The sequence below is a fragment of the Ostrinia nubilalis genome, chromosome 8, assembly GCF_963855985.1.
Source record: "Ostrinia nubilalis chromosome 8, ilOstNubi1.1, whole genome shotgun sequence".
Taxonomy (NCBI): Eukaryota; Metazoa; Arthropoda; class Insecta; order Lepidoptera; family Crambidae; genus Ostrinia; species Ostrinia nubilalis.
The window spans coordinates 473,222-490,985 of NC_087095.1; the positions used below are offsets into that span (position 1 = coordinate 473,222).

The window sequence follows — 17,764 nt, forward strand, 5'->3', positions numbered from 1 at the left end:
CTACCTGCGCTCAGTAAAATATTTGAAAAAATTATTTTCAATCAACTACTGTCTCATTTTAACTTAAATAAACTGTTTCATGAAAAACAATATGGGTTCACAAAAGGGAAAAGTACGACCGATGCAGGGGTTGCTCTTATCAAACACATTTTCGATGCTTGGCAGGAGAAAAAAGATGCTATTGGTGTATTTTGTGACTTATCGAAGGCGTTTGACTGTGTTGATCATCAAACTCTGTTGTTTAAGCTAGAACATTATGGCGTATCAGGCAAGGCCTTAAGCCTATTACACTCTTACCTCTCAGACAGATTACAAAAAGTAAATATTCACGGAACTAACTCTTCGGGCGCCCCCCTAAAAATGGGAGTGCCCCAAGGCTCAATACTGGGACCATTGCTCTTTCTGATTTATATAAATGATCTACCTTTTTATTCAAAGGACCTTTGTGAGATAGTATTATTTGCTGATGACACTTCTTTAATTTTTAAAACTGACAGGCGTCAGGAAATATTTGACGACGTGAATAATGCTCTTTCCAAAGTATTAGACTGGTTTACAACTAATAATTTGCTATTAAACGCAAAAAAAACCAAATGTTTAAAATTCACTATGCCTAATGTCAAACAAGTTAATACTAATATTACAGTAAATAATGAACGCATTGAACTGATAAACTCTACTGTCTTTCTAGGTATTACCCTAGACTGTAAATTACAATGGGGCCCCCATATTGCTGCCTTGGCGGGAAGACTTAGTTCAGCTGCCTTTGCGGTGAGAAAGATCAGAAACTTGACTGATGTTGAAACAGCAAGGCTTGTATATTTTAGTTATTTTCATAGTATTATGTCTTATGGTCTTTTACTGTGGGGCTCAGCAGCAGACATAGAATCAATTTTCATTTTACAGAAAAGAGCTGTTCGGGCAATATACGGTCTTAAACCACGTGACTCGCTTAGAGAAGTTTTTAAAGAAATCAATATATTGACTGTGGCTTCGCAATACATATTTGATAACATTATGTATGTCCGTAAACATATACATTTATTTACTAAGAAAAGTGACGTCCACTCATTTAACACGAGACATAAGAATAAACTTGCTGTTCCATCATTTAGGTTGCATAAGATAGGTAATTCATTCTTGGGGAAATGTATTACCATATTTAACAAAATACCACACAACCTTGTCGAATTGCCAATAAACAAATTTAAGATACATATAAAAAATACCCTTATGTCCAAAGGGTACTACAAGGTTCGAGACTATATTGATGACAAGGATGCGTGGTCAGTTCAGTCTGCACATATTTGATGTACTTAAATTTGACTATTCTTACCGTTAGATAATTCCTGGCAATAAGTGGTGACTGAGTTTGTTCCGGCGTTTCTTCTCAGCACTTGCCATATGTTTGTCTCGAAGCGCTGGTAGGGCCCAAAAGATAAGGAGACTTGTTAAGTGCCCCATAAGGGCTACCTTTTTCTTTTTTTATTATTTTCTATTGACGTTCATAAGTGCCACTTGTGGTCTAAACTGAATAAATATTTTTGATTTTGATTGATTTTGATTTTATTCTCATAAATAAAACACTGAATACTCAACTTTCACATTATATTGCCTTATTTTAGATACAATTCATCACTTAGCACAAAAGCGCGCGGAGTCGTCTCCGCGCGTCCCTCTATTCTGACGTTTGATTCTCGTGTGACATTGACGTATTGTCAATGTCACTATGACAGCATCTCATTGGCTATAACGATACCGCTATTTTAACGTTTTATATTTTTCACAATTAACAGTTCGGCCTTCCTGCAATTCCTTCGCCCTCGAAGGTCTGCTCATGGCACACTTGACGCCTCGTATTGGGATCCAGCTGAGCACCTGGCTAGATCCACTCTGCCAACTCCACCACCATTCGCACCACACGCTGAACACCTTTGGTTCTGCTGAAACGAGAAATCATCACACAATACATCTATATCATCGTCACACGGTACATCTATATCATCACACAGTACATCTATATCATCATCACACAGTACATCTATATCATCATCACACAGTACATCTATGTCATCATTACACAGCACATCCATATCATCTAGAAGCTCAGCGTGCTCCTCAATCAGTAGCGCCACGCCAATGGTCATACAGACGCTACCACAGTTATCTTTTCGTTCGATATGCTTCAATAATGACAATAATGTCGATCACACACATGCCATCTTAATCTAGGCACCATAGCTCATATGCCCAAAATGTTACCACCGAAGAAACTCATCCTTTGATGCCCAATTAGGCCTTTATCCAAGGTTTCTATCAGGTTTGTTCAACCACCACAAAAATACAACTTATTGGTTCCGATAAACTCCAAATCATAGAACTGTAACCCATTCTACTTCCAAGAATGGAAAGAACCCTCACTGTTGATGAGCAGTGGACTGCATGTTCGTGGGCTAGGAACCGGCATAAATCTTGAAGGCAGAGTACTTGTTGTAAACAGCTTTATTTCTGAGTTCTTCACTTTTTCTTTTCGACCACTTTGATTTCTTAACTCGCTTCTTATCTGAATTAAACTAGTCAGCTGGAATGCCCTGCTCCTTATTTTATACTCTTCCCTTTCTCTCGCGATATTGCCAACTCTGTCTCTCATGTTCTGGAATATTCAAGCGAGAGGTCCGATGTGACCGTCTCGTTATCCTCGATCTTCCCAGTGACGAGATGCAGTGTTGCTCGATTGTCACGTCATCGTCCTTGCCTTCTTGCCGTGGCCATCCAGACTTCGGTCTTCTAAGGAACGACGGCCCTTGAAACAACTCATCCTCTTCCGATGTAGGCACGTATCCCGCTCTCGACGCCACGTCGGCTACGTTCAAGTGAGTGGGTACTCAAACGCTACTCCGACGGCCTTGTCTCCTCGGTGATCTCTTCAAGTCGATGCGCTCCGTAGGGTGTATAGCGGCGGCTTCCGTTCCGCAGCCAATGCAGCACAGTTTAGGAGTCACTTCCACAGGCAGCCGATGCACCTCCGTTCATGCTGCTTGTAGCTCCAACCTCGATATCGTTTGTGTCTTCACTGGAGCCACTTTGGCACGCGCAGCTACCAGCACAACTTCCGCGTCCTTCCTGTCGTTGTAAGCAAGGTGCCAATACGCAACGGCGGCGTAGGCTTCCTCGCCTGCATCGCAGAAGATGTGCAGCTCTCGGAGTTTCATTTATCTCCCCCCCGTAGTAGTATCGAGGAATACGCAGTCTCTTCATAATCTGCAGGTCTGACAGCCATTTCTCGAAGTATGCTGCGACGTCTTCCAGCACGGGCTCGTCCCATCCGGTCTTGAGGCGCCACTGCTTTTCAGGAGCTTCTAGGGGAGTCGCTCCTTTCTTCGCAGCGCGCCTGCCGCTCGGGGCGACTGCTAGCAGCCTGTCGTCATTGCTGTTCCAGTTCCGGACATGGAAGACCGCCTTCCTGTGGTCTTCGTCCACTTGAAAAATCACTTCTTTGCTTGCTCGATGTCGTTGAAGCTTTCCACGAAGTCACCACAACAGCGCCCGGCGTATGCCTTTCTCAGTAGGTTCTCCATTTGCTCATGATACTGCCTCTTCTCTTCGGTATTATTCAGAATTAATTTAGAACATTGTGAACTCCTAATGACGTAATTATAATGAAGTTAAGAATAAGAATAAGAAATTTATTCATAATGTTCATTACATGTCAAATTTTCAATATATTTTCAATGCAATGTTATACAATGCAATACAATTAAAATAAATACTATTGGACATAAATGATTTATGGGATTGGTTATGGTTCTTTTAACATTTTCTCTTTAAACCCACACAGATTAGGCCATTCCACACAGTTTGCGCCTCGCCACACAGCCCTATGATGTCGCTACACAAGCCAAAACATCATAGTTCATGATGTCTCCCACACAAGACACGACATCTTCACAATTCCTGATGTCACACAGACATCCCACTCAGAATGACAATGTCCACACAGTTTCAAGACAATGCCACATGTCCTCCTCACACAGCTATCAGGACATCCATCTCACACAAAATGACAAAGTCCACCCAGTTTCATGACAATGCCCACTGGTGTATGATCCTCACATAGTACATCGTACCCCTATTATTATTATTATTTTCAAACCATTCCCATAATCACAACATCATAAGAAATTTGCTAAAATAAAATATTTCAATGTAAACTCCAAAATATTAAGATGAATAACACAACTACATAAATCATCATCAATAATAATGCCAGTAATAACCAGTGAAACAATTTATGCTTAACATTGTGTCTTAGTGAACACAAATTTGCTTCACACACAAATGCAACTTTATCATAATAAACTTACTGTTATTGTTGTGTTGACAGCAATACACTTCCAACTATTATCTTTGGAAACTGCACATACTTCAATGAACTTACCATCCTCAAACAGGAACAAGCATTCATGGAAATATCCAAGAACTTTAATTTTACAATACTTCTCTTCTCATGCTTGGCCAAAATTCACCCACAATGCAACTGACTTCATATTCAAGTATCTGTTGTTAACCCAGTCATTACAGGGAAGCACACAACACAATCATCACCAATATAAACTTTATTTGATCACTGCTAGTACTTTGCTCCATTGATACCATTATTCAAAAACATAACCCCCCTTCTGGCGCAGTCGGGTAAATAGCTAACTTTCGCACAGTACAGCAGTATACCACACAATAGGCCAATGCTAATGACCAATGATAAGCATTTATTTCTATTCAAACACATCACTCTCTTATTCACCATTATTAATAATAACTTTTTGCTTAAGACTGTTAGCGGCAGTTGGGAAGTTCTAAAGTCTAGCAGTAGACTGTAGCCAATTCATTATTACAATCTGTTCACACTCAAGTTAATTGTATGCAATTTCATGCCAATGACAAGAATAAGCACAGTTAAACAACCAAGCCGCAGTGGCACTGCTAGTCTCAGCTCAACCCTTGCAATAAAACATTAATTCAACTCACCAAATATCACAGCTGATTCCTTTTGTATTACATTTTCACTCACCAAATATCACAGCTGATGCCCTTTTGTATTGCATTACCTTCTGTCCAACTCCAAATCATTTATGTGAAGTACCCTTGTTCGGATTTCAGCTTCACTCAGGTATTGTGCTTGACTGATTTGCTCACCACAGGGCCAACCCGCAGACAGATAAGTCACCATATCTAAAACTCAAGTCAAATCTAAAAATATGCACACACAACATGCTACAACCAGTAACCTTTTTATTAAACAGCTAATAAATAACCTCAAGATTAAAATCATTTTCACCATGTGGGAAGAATAACCAACAATAATGGCTGGTACACAAGAATACTCTTTAAGTTAAATGTACCACATTCTATATCTTTTTTTTTTAATTACAATAATTGGATAAATTTTAATCACCCACACTAATTTTTAATTTTAGTGATACAACCCAAATCACTACTGGCAGCAGAAATTAATTGATAAGTTGGAAAAGTTCAATATTAACATTATCTTTACTCAAAATATAGCATCATGTAACATAATAATAATTATGTTTCACAATAATTGAAGTATCAATCACTATAAGAGTACCAAAAATACACCACAATGTTCAACGGCATAACTGGCTGCTTTACTTAATTTCAAATTACAAATTAAGCTATTTAATAGATTTTATCTCATCTTATAGTGCTCAACATCAAGAAAGAAACATCATGATACTAAAACTGGTTTACACAACACAGACCTTAGCTTCAATTTACTTGAATAAAACTAATTATTAATTCTTCTCCAAAATAATGCCAAGAGGTTACTCGGGCATGATCACCAAACTTATTTAATTTATCTGACCAAATACTATCTATTCTTTATAGATTTTAAATCTCAACAAGTTATTCTTTGCAGAATGTAAACATTAACAAATGAACACCGTTCAATTTAATTTGATTTACTAAAATAGTTTATTAGGCATTGCAATTAAAGTGAGCACATACCATAGCTTTCACACACATTCCTGGCATTATCAGTAAAGACTGACAACACCTATAACATTTGTTGCATAATTCACTTCCATGAATTATTTTACTCAAAAGGAAATGTGTTAATATTGTTGCTGTTGGAATAATTGATAATAATAATGAATCGTACCTGGTCTGGGGCCATCGTTAATCAAGTTGTTCACCACTTACGTGACCACAAGCCAAGTTACGGAAGGAGCATCTTCATCATTCGAGTCCATCATTTCTCGTACTTAAATAGTTTTCTGCATCTCACATAGTTGTCAGCGTGGTTTCCATGACATTATCTCTTCATCATATTCAATTATAACCATAGAATCGTGGGCGTTTTGTGATAACATTCGTGACAAATAACACGAAACATTGGTCAGCTGGAACACTTTGAAATCACGTTACTATCATAGGTTTCAGATCTCACTTCTGAACTATTAGAGGCCGGTCGATCTATTCTCATAAATAAAACACTGAATACTCAACTTTCACATTATATTGCCTTATTTTAGATACAATTCATCACTTAGCACAAAAGCGCGCGGAGTCGTCTCCGCGCGTCCCTCTATTCTGACGTTTGATTCTCGTGTGACATTGACGTATTGTCAATGTCACTATGACAGCATCTCATTGGCTATAACGATACCGCTATTTTAACGTTTTATATTTTTCACAATTAACAATTCTTATGTAGAGACAGTTCCGTTCTGAATACACAATTTTAGGACCTGTCTCAAATTTTCATTCGAAAAATCAAAAGCCGTTTGTTACCAGAAATCTTTAAGAAAGCATTTGTATTAATAAAATGTATATTTATTGATAGTTAATTGGCTTTTACATAACAATTAATCGTTAGGTACATGTCGCATGTCAGGCGCTGAATGCTTAAAAATTAATTACATCGAAATAGGTCCTACAATAATAGTGTTTAAATCTAAAAACAATCAAATTTGAAACATTTTAGATAGTCTTTACCAATGTAGAGCTTTTAAGTAGCTATTAGACAGCGCATGACTTGGACCATCGGGCGCGTTACCTAAACGCATTCATCGCCGGACCTGTCGCGCTAATAGAGTTGGAGCTACGGCCCACTGGAGACGCACTACTTGCGTTACTCTGAATTATGTTCTTACACAACTTCGTACCGGCTCGATAAGAACGGTGTTTATACCCGAAACTACCTACTCAACCCGTAACTAGCACAGTCAGTTATTTTAAAGACACCGTCGTATGTATTTCTTATATTTAAGTTACAGCTTGGTTTTATTTAAAACATTTAAATGTAACTTATGATCTAGTCTATACTTGATTTATAAAATAGTTACAGTTAAGTAAATTAGTTACAAAGGCTATTCTGTGCCGGATTCTTTTAAACCTTTCATTTTTTTAAACCAATTACTATTAAGGCTGGGTTGCACCATCTTACTTAAATTTTAACAAACTTCAAATATCTGTCCAATTCCATACAAAAAGCACCGGTTATCGTTATATTCACGGTTAAAGTTAGGTGGTGCAACTCAGCCTAAGTATCTTCAGACACATCAGTCAGTATTCTCTTACCTGAGTTGCAAGACTGAAAACTTTTTCAACGTAATTGAAATGGTGTTTCAATCCAAGTTAATATTCACCAGCCTCCCCGCCGGACCCAAAATAACTATTTCGCTTTTCCGTTGTTTTACCCACACCCCGGTCCAAACTTGGAGCCCAAAAACAAGAGGGCTATTAATAAGAAGGTGTGTTTTCGTGCTCCTGCTGTGACGGACACTGGCTCAGCGCCGGATGATAGTTATCAATACGGATTATCCTGACGCACCCTACGGTAGAAATGCCATGGGACCAGCTTTTTCAGGACGTTTTGGGACTTGAACAACCGATCGTTAGTTGTTTTTTTGGAAGATGTAACCCTTTTTAAAGCCAAATGCTTTCAACGAATAGGGCCTCAATCAATCAGATTAGCAACCATTTGACTATTATTTGATAATGTTTTTGCTAATTTTAAATTTGCTATTGCTGTTGTAGTTGGCCAGAAAAAATAAAAAGTAAAGGTATGAGTATATTTGATACTTGAATGGAAAGACATGGACCTGGATTTGTAACTTGTTTGTTGCTGGTTTATGCTAAGACATGAATCTAGATAGGATAGGGATATAATTTATAGAGCGCGGTAAGATTGTTTTAAAACCTTCCTATAGTTATGATCAAATGTTATTACCTATTTGATATTAATACTGCGAAAGTTATTGTAGAGATATGTTTCGGATTAATGCCGAGTTTTCTATAGTTTATAGTTTTTGCGCGAACGTGGTGACCCTCTTCAGCCCACCTACGGGTTCTTTGGCAAAAAACGGCGCGTGACGCGGCATATTGATATCGCGATGCGTCCGTACAACGCCTGTTTGGGTTGCCTTGGAAATATTCCTGCAATATTTTCATTGCTCGTGTTTACAAACTATATTGAGAATGATCGATATAGATGCTGGGGAACTGCTTATTCATATCGGTTCATTACATTAGATATGAGTGGTAGGTAGTTTTTTAATAAATTTACATTGCCACATCTTCTTAGTCCCAAACTAAGCTAAGATTAAAAAGCTGTTCGAAGACAATTTTACTTCATCAATAAAATATACACTAGCAAAAAAGCTCTGGAGAGATACATTCCCTGCTATTTTTTTGCATCCCTTTTATAGTATTTTCGTTCCCAGGATGTCTTAAAATACATTCCATCCTGTTATTACTTTTGCTTCGTCTTCTCTCCCATCATTTGTTTTGCAATACTCCCCCTCACCTCGGCTGAAAACTACAACAGCCATCTCCGTTACGACTGGCTCGGTTATTAATCGGCTCATTTACGGCACCTTCGCGACACCCCCTTCAGGGCAGGCCTCCACTGAAAGCAATATTTCTTAATTGGGAATCTGAGTTTCGAATACAATATTGTTTAATAGTTTGGATATTAAATAAAGAATCTTTCAACCTATATTATATGCAATACTATGTCTGCATCTTCCAGTAAAACAATTCTATGATTATTTTTATGAAAAGGATAATGAAAATTTATATTATTGAAGATAAGTGGCTTTGTTAGAGAACAAAATAGTCCAGTAGTGACTGGATTGACATTGTTCTGGACATTGTCTAGTGGACTGATGTTGTTGACAAGAGATAAATCAGTGTTTTATCTGGGGGCACGGCAGTGCCCCCACCAAGTCGAGCAAAAAAGCGGCACGGCCGTACCATCCTTTTCTCGAAGCAATTCAGGCCATTTTCGACCGCCTGTAACTTCGTTGTGGATAAAACTAGAAGGCTGAATTTTCATTAGCTATGCAGGCATTGTAAAGACACGGTATATTTAAAATTTCATTCAATTTGAACCAGTAGTTTAAGAATTATAACGGGTCAAAGTTACTTAATTTTGTCACTCACTGACTGACTCACTGACTGACTCACTGACTCACCGATCATCAAAACTCTAAGGCACTTCTAGCAGACCTAGAAGCTTCAAATTTGGAATATAAGTAGTGTTTGGTGTATGAATCAAGGAAAAACTAAAATATTTGGGGGCACGGTAGTGCAACCGCCAAGTCGAGTAAAATTTTTCAATTTCGGTCCAGTTTTCTAGATACATAACTGCTGTCTACAAAATACAAAAAGAAATGATATTTGGGGGCACGGTAGTGCAACCGCCAAGTCGAGTAAAATTTTTCAATTTCGGTCCAGTTTTCTAGATACATAACTGCTGTCTACAAAATACAAAAAGAAATGAGATCCCATCAAAAACAATACTTGTCAAAAAAACCAAGTCTCGCAACTCAGTTGTTCTACGGTAAAAAGTTGTGAGATCCATGTAATACCAAGTCCAGGCCAGGAAATCTTTAACGTTTTACATAAATATATTGACTTGGCCATCGCATGAAAACACGTGTAAATTAAATTATTTAGTGCGATGGCCAAGTCAATAATTTATGTAAAACGTTAAAGATTTCCTGGCCTGGACTTGGTATTACATGGATCTCACAACTTTTTACCGTAGAACAACTGAGTTGCGAGACTTGGTTTTTTTGACAAGTATTGTTTTTGATGGGATTCTTCTTTTCGATAGTCTTCTCTGTATAGAGTCCAGTCTTCACAACCGCAACCATCGAACAATCACGTTACGTAGGGATCAAGTAACGTCATTGTGTATCAAAAGTTAACATTATGATGCAGTTCTATACTCGTAATAAACAGACAACAGGAAACGATGTCATAGAAATTAGAACTTTACGCTTAATCAAGTTCTGTGAAACTGTGATAATGAACTCATCATTAAAATTAACTAGCGTTTGTCCATGCTGAAAAAATAAATCGGGACTATTCCCACCTCTCGTTCCCACCACTGCAACTCCTGTGTAGCCAGGATCTACAGCTTGACCGCCACAAAAACCCAACCAATGAAGGTCAAGTTTGTCCCGGGGGAAAGTTAAACTGTTATTGGACCATGCTGAAAGTAAATTTTACCCATGTCGTTGTGTAGCGTAGGTAACTGAAGCAGTAAAGATACACAAATAATTAATGTAGCTATACTTAGCTGGACGCAGGTCTTAACCTTAACCGTGCGATGTCCAGATATGGCGGTAACGACTACGGCGTCTATTGATTGATTTGTTTTTATAGCGCCCTTATGACAGTTTGGGCCCTTACGAGGAACTTGGGCGATGCTATCAACTGAATGACTTTAGCGAGTTTGCTAGGTGATGGAAGATATCTTGGAATTATCTTTGGGTATCACCTTATAGGAGAAACTTTCGATAGTACCTAGTTTGATAAATACTCAGTATTGGACTTCGTTAAGTATAGTCATTACAGGACTATTCCCACTTGTCGTTTCCAACGCTGTATCTCCTGTGTAGCCAGGATCTACAGCTTGACCGCTAATAGAAACCCAACCTATGAAGGTCAAGTTTGCCCCGGTATAAAGTTAAACTTTAAGTAAAGGTATATTAATGATTCTGTATAACAACTAGAACATTGTAGAAGAATAACAACTAGAATAGTGTTATTGAAAAAAGTGAAGTGTTTTTTCATAAATTGCTTGTAAACGTAGGATCAAGTAACTTGGAACCGGGCTTATTTTCTGTTGACAGTATCTTGAGATGTACCTTAACCTCCAGTACTAAAAGTGTCATAATTTAAATCAGAGGTCTTGAAACACTAACACTAAGTAGACGAATAACCGGAAAACGATTTTCAGCAACGTTGTAAGTAATTACAATCAGTATCAAAAGCAATATCACGTCATTAACCAAACACTTGTCCCAATAAATGTTTTATATTCCCGGAACTATCCCGAGCGTCCCGGCTGATGGATTGGTGTACAATGATTCGGTTTATGGATAGTAGCGCCTAATTACTAGGAATTACTAGGGGCAACAGAATTAGGTTGGATTGGGCTATTAGGGAGGACTGGAAGAAGTGTTTTGCTTCTTGCTTTATTTGGCAAATGATATAATGAACAACCTTATTTATGAGCGATCATATACTTTTGTGTTGGCATTGAGGTTTTATTCCTATAGTTGCTTTATTACCAAAAACTAATTCCTTCCTGATAATTATTTAGATGCCTGTTTCACATTTAAGCATAGGTTTGTTTGTCTTGTGGTGGATTAAACAATGAACAGATATTTATTTTCCAGCCCTCTTACCCTTTACTTTTGATTACTTTGATGCAAAGCAAACTAATTTAATGGAAGCTCTACATTCCCTGGTGAAAGAACAGTAGGCGTTATTTGTATAATAAATAAGTTAGTATTATGTGTGCATAAATACTGCATTTATTAAATTCAACGTGCTTGTAACAGTTTAAACTCATTTTAAGCACTATATCAACACTCAACATGCGGACCGTAACATCCATAAACCAATCACCCGCCACACGTGGCTCTCTGCCCACTGTCGCGTTAATGACTAATTACGCCTGCACAATCCCTCCCACACTCGCACCGTTTGCTCCGACAATCGCTACAACGTGCATGCGATTCCCTCCCTTATCGGCGGTGAATTAGCCACAAGATTCAATTGAGACGTTCTGAATTCGATCTTCAGGGCGCTCATTAAGCAGTTAGTGCCTTTGTTGCGTGTTTTGCTGGGTTTAAAACCGTATTGCGCTGGGTTAAGGTGGATTTCTGGTTGAAGGTAGAGTGGGAGTCTGGATAGGTAACAAGCCAGGTTTCCTGCGGAAGGATCGAGCCGTAATGAGAGGAGTGCCATTCAAACGTCATTATCTTGCTTTGTAGTTTATTTATTTCTTTGATTTGCTTGAGAGGACTTACAAAGTTTCAATATTGAAAAGCTTTGAAAATATTGAATAGTGTTTGTATTATGAAAGGAATGTTACAACTTTTTCTATGTGATAACAATGTGACGTTTTTTTAATACAGACATTCTGTTTTAAAGTATTTTGTTAGAAAATGGTGCTTATGCGGGTTGCTGTTATAGAGTTCAGGTAAAAAAATAGTTGAGTATCTCCAGCATAGCTGACACTCTTTCATATCCAACTGGATACAGTGTTAACTGATTTCTGATAAAAACTGATTTCATTACTAAACATTTCATAATATCAGGATCTTAGAAAGGAGAGAAAATTAAGCGATTTATCCATAATATAATCGTACCACCCAAGGTCAACAATGCTATATTGAAGTCCTAGTCAGTCAAGTCGTCCTCCAGCCACTTCCACACCTTATCGGCCAGGCAGCCGAGGAACTTGCGTTCGGTGTTGGCGGTCAGGTTGCGGTCGCAGCGGCTCGAACCGAACTTGTGTAGGGCCAGAGCATTCTCGCAGCGCTGGCGGTCGGGTCGTTTTGCTTCGCAGGCCTGGAAAAAGTTTCCTTACATATGTAGTAAAACTGGCGAGCGAACTTGGCGTTACGTTTTGAAAATTTATATAAGTGCCACTATATAAATTTTCATAAGTGCCACTTGTGGTCTAAACTGAATAAATATTTTTGATTTTGATTTTTGATTTTACAAAGGGAATTGATTTTCTTCTTGTCATCATGCTATGCTCACTCCTGTTGTTTGATAAAAGCTTTAGCAGTATATACCTTTATGGTGAATCATGGCCGTACCCAAGAATATTTTTATACGTGACATCCTGTAATACCCATTTCCCCTGTTTAATAAATAAATGATTATGATTCGTTCTGTTTAGAAAGTTGTTACAAAAGTGAGGAAGAAATGAACGTAAATACTAAATGCTTATGTAGTAAACATGGGTAGTAAAGAAATAAAGTATTGAGTATTGAATACAATAATGGCAAAGTTACCGGCAAACGTCGTTTCATAAATCTCTGCACCGTGCGAGTCGCGCACCATACATTGTTACTGCATTTCTGGAACGCTGTAACAAAATTATACAAATGTAAAATCACACGCAAGTTGTACATCGCTAATCCACCGAAAAGGTTGTAGAATAGATACAGACACAATCTACTTAAATTATCGTGAGTGGCTAGACTATCCCAACGCCCTGATTGTGAGTTTTCCACTTTGAGAGAAACAACATAAGATGTCTCTTGCTAGAGCAATTCGTTGTCTTATTTTCTGTTACGAATCTCAATATAATGTGCGTTTGATCAATATAATGTGTAGATTAAAAAAATTAGAAGTAGTTTATCTTTCATTGTAGGTACACGGTACACCACACCAAAATAAAAATATCAGCGTTACATTAGTCATCGCTAAAAGCAAATATAATATCTTCCAGGAAACGAGAATAAGGTCAGTTACTTGAAACACTAAGGGAAGGCTAATCTAATCTAATATCATCATGTTTAGGTTCATCTCTTATCACCATAATTATACAGGGTGTTAGTTAAATGGGTATATGAGCCGACACTAGCCCATGTTAACATCATATAAATGGTATGGTGAAGTCAGAAAATTGGTATCATCATTTATTTTAATTTTTATACAAAAAATCAAAAAAATCAAAAATATTTATTCAGTTTAGACCACAAGTGGCACTTATGAACGTCAATAGAAAATAATAAAAAAAGAAAAAGGTAGCCCTTATGGGGCACTTTACATGTCTCCTTATTTTTTGGGCCCTACCAGCGCTTCGAGACAAACATATGGCAAGTGCTGAGAAGAAACGCCGGAACAAACTCAGTCACCACTTATTGCCAGGAATTATCTAACGGTATGAATAGTCAAATTTAAGTACATCAAATATGTGCAGACTGAACTGACCACGCATCCTTGTCATCAATATAGTCTCGAACCTTGTAGTACCCTTTGGACATAAGGGTATTTTTTATATGTATCTTAAATTTGTTTATTGGCAATTCGACAAGGTTGTGTGGTATTTTGTTAAATATGGTAATACATTTCCCAAAGAATGAATTACCTATCTTATGCAACCTAAATGATGGAACAGCAAGTTTATTCTTATGTCTCGTGTTAAATGAGTGGACGTCACTTTTCTTAGTAAATAAATGTATATGTTTACGGACATACATAATGTTATCAAATATGTATTGCGAAGCCACAGTCAATATATTGATTTCTTTAAAAACTTCTCTAAGCGAGTCACGTGGTTTAAGACCGTATATTGCCCGAACAGCTCTTTTCTGTAAAATGAAAATTGATTCTATGTCTGCTGCTGAGCCCCACAGTAAAAGACCATAAGACATAATACTATGAAAATAACTAAAATATACAAGCCTTGCTGTTTCAACATCAGTCAAGTTTCTGATCTTTCTCACCGCAAAGGCAGCTGAACTAAGTCTTCCCGCCAAGGCAGCAATATGGGGGCCCCATTGTAATTTACAGTCTAGGGTAATACCTAGAAAGACAGTAGAGTTTATCAGTTCAATGCGTTCATTATTTACTGTAATATTAGTATTAACTTGTTTGACATTAGGCATAGTGAATTTTAAACATTTGGTTTTTTTTTGCGTTTAATAGCAAATTATTAGTTGTAAACCAGTCTAATACTTTGGAAAGAGCATTATTCACGTCGTCAAATATTTCCTGACGCCTGTCAGTTTTAAAAATTAAAGAAGTGTCATCAGCAAATAATACTATCTCACAAAGGTCCTTTGAATAAAAAGGTAGATCATTTATATAAATCAGAAAGAGCAATGGTCCCAGTATTGAGCCTTGGGGCACTCCCATTTTTAGGGGGGCGCCCGAAGAGTTAGTTCCGTGAATATTTACTTTTTGTAATCTGTCTGAGAGGTAAGAGTGTAATAGGCTTAAGGCCTTGCCTGATACGCCATAATGTTCTAGCTTAAATAACAGAGTTTGATGATCAACACAGTCAAACGCCTTCGATAAGTCACAAAATACACCAATAGCATCCTTTTTCTCCTGCCAAGCATCGAAAATGTGTTTGATAAGAGCAACCCCTGCATCGGTCGTACTTTTCCCTTTTGTGAACCCATATTGTTTTTCATGAAACAGTTTATTTAAGTTAAAATGAGACAGTAGTTGATTGAAAATAATTTTTTCAAATATTTTACTGAGCGCAGGTAGTATCGATATAGGTCTAAAGTTGGATGGGTCACTTTTGTCTCCTGCTTTAAATAATGGTATGATTTTACTATGTTTCATCAGGGTAGGGAACTGACCTTCGTTAATACATTCATTAAAGATATGAGCTAAATGGGGAGCTATAAGAGGAATGATGGGTTTTATTATGTCTGTTGATATGCCCCATATATCCTCTGTCTTTTTTATATTTAGTTCTTTGAAAGTTTTTATAATAACTATGGGGTCTATTTGTCTAAATTTTAATGGGCTATTGCAAACATCAACACAATCCTCGAGAAGAGACATTGCCTGATATGAACATGAATTAAGATTGCTTGTTGTTATGATTGGTACATTTGAGAAGTAACCTTCGAATGCGTTTGCTACCTTATCATTGCATTTAATATAACAAATCGGCAATCGGCATACAAATCGGCCTCCTCCTCGTCCTCGTTGTGGATAAAAAAAACAAATCTGATTTTATACATTTTATTTTGTATGAACATTTAAAAAATTAAAATGATGATATCAAATTTCTGACTTCACCATACCATTTATATGCATATGTTAACATGGGCTAGTGTCGGCTCATATACCCATTTACCTAACACCCTGTATAGAGTCCAAATGTAAGAACTACTCATACCTTCAAGATTAGCTGGGTCGCTCTCCTTGTCGTGGGCCGCCTCCCAGTAGCCCTGCGTGATGTGCATCACGCCGCACACGTTGTTCACGCACCCTTCGTCCTTTATGCAGCCCATCACCTGTAGCAACACATGAGATTATTCCAAAATTGTCGCAGGATAAAAAAACTGAACAGTTTTCCATCTAAATAACTCAAAGGTGACTGACTGACATAGTGATTTATCAACGCACAGCCCAAACATCTGGACGGATCTGGCTGGGCATGCAGATAGATGTAATGACGTAGGCATCCGCTAAGAAAGGATTTTACGAAACTCCACCCCCTAATTCGAATTCGCGGGCGGCCCGCTAGTTGCTACATAAGACTTAGTTTAAACAAATGCAAGTTTGATAAAAAATGTACGCTAGTAACAGTGAGTAGGTATTTAAAATAGAGGAAAAATCATACCTTGCAAATACATTTCATGCAGGTGATTGACAGTGGATCGGTCTCCGAGTCATCGTCAGGCACTACGAACAAAAAGAAAACATTTTGTTAATCCATGTAAATCTAAAAATTAGTTCAAGGAAAATTTTAAGAACCTTATTTATTAGTTTTAAAATAATATGTGGTATTAAAACTAAAATTTAATCTATGCACGTAAATAATATCTAATATCTCAAAACATCACACTCACTATTTCCACTTTCGCAAAATTGTAGAGAAGTTAAAAATAACAAAAAATTCAAAATAACCAATTTGAGCAGCATACTGACTAAACAATCTTCTGTAGATGCAAATTTCGCACTGTCCGCTCAAGCATCAAGCCAATATTTATATGCGCAAGCGGACAGTTTGGGAATAAAAATAATAAGGTTAATAGGGTCGCAGTTTTTATTGCCTGAAATTCTGCTCCTGTTTGCTTTAGACTCATGACGCAACCTTTATTTGGGGTTGCAATACAAATTATATGGTAAAGAATATTGTTAAATTGTTACTTAGCACATACCTAGACTGCTTAAAATTATTTCCTTTAATGTTTATGGCAATGATAATTGCCCTGACTTCTTACGTATGATGAGCGTCTTTATTTACATCAAAGTAGTCCATTTTTGATATTCAGTGGCTAGTACCTGTTTCTTAATTACGGAAAAACTGGAGACTATTTTTATTTCGTAACGTAGGTTAGCACTAAGATGCAATGTTGGGCGTTGGGACGATGAAATATGTAAATAAGACTGCGAGTTAAGAAGAGTAATTAAGCGTGCGTTTATTGACGTGCATTACCTTATATACTATGTATGGGACGTGAGTGTGTGCGTAGTCACGCGCATAATACAAAGATATCATTTTCTAAAATTCAACACTTATGGCCAAAACGGATGTGCCACTTTTATATCGCGCTATACAAACTATCTAAGGACAGGTCACATTCACATTTAACGTCGGCGAAGCCACAAGCAAAAGCTAGCCAGAAACATAATAGGCTAGTTGCCTAAAAAAATTTTTTTAGACCGTAATGTTTAATATAAAAAAATATTGGACACATTATTTTTATTTGTCAATCTAACAAATAATTAC

The 17,764-nt window shown here is 37.4% G+C and overlaps 1 protein-coding gene across 1 annotated transcript; it reads right to left on the reverse strand.

Annotated features, from left to right (window-relative positions):
* Positions 1-12,634: 12,634 nt before the first annotated feature.
* On the reverse strand, positions 12,635-16,991 carry LOC135074061 (uncharacterized). The gene is made up of 5 exons (XM_063968365.1): positions 16,881-16,991; positions 16,652-16,713; positions 16,205-16,322; positions 13,350-13,423; positions 12,635-12,897 (listed from the first exon to the last, which is right to left on the reverse strand). Exons 1-5 carry the CDS (start codon positions 16,951-16,953, stop codon positions 12,727-12,729), a joined length of 498 nt encoding a protein of 165 aa, XP_063824435.1. The 5' UTR covers positions 16,954-16,991; the 3' UTR covers positions 12,635-12,726.
* Between the last annotated feature and the right edge of the window lie 773 nt (positions 16,992-17,764).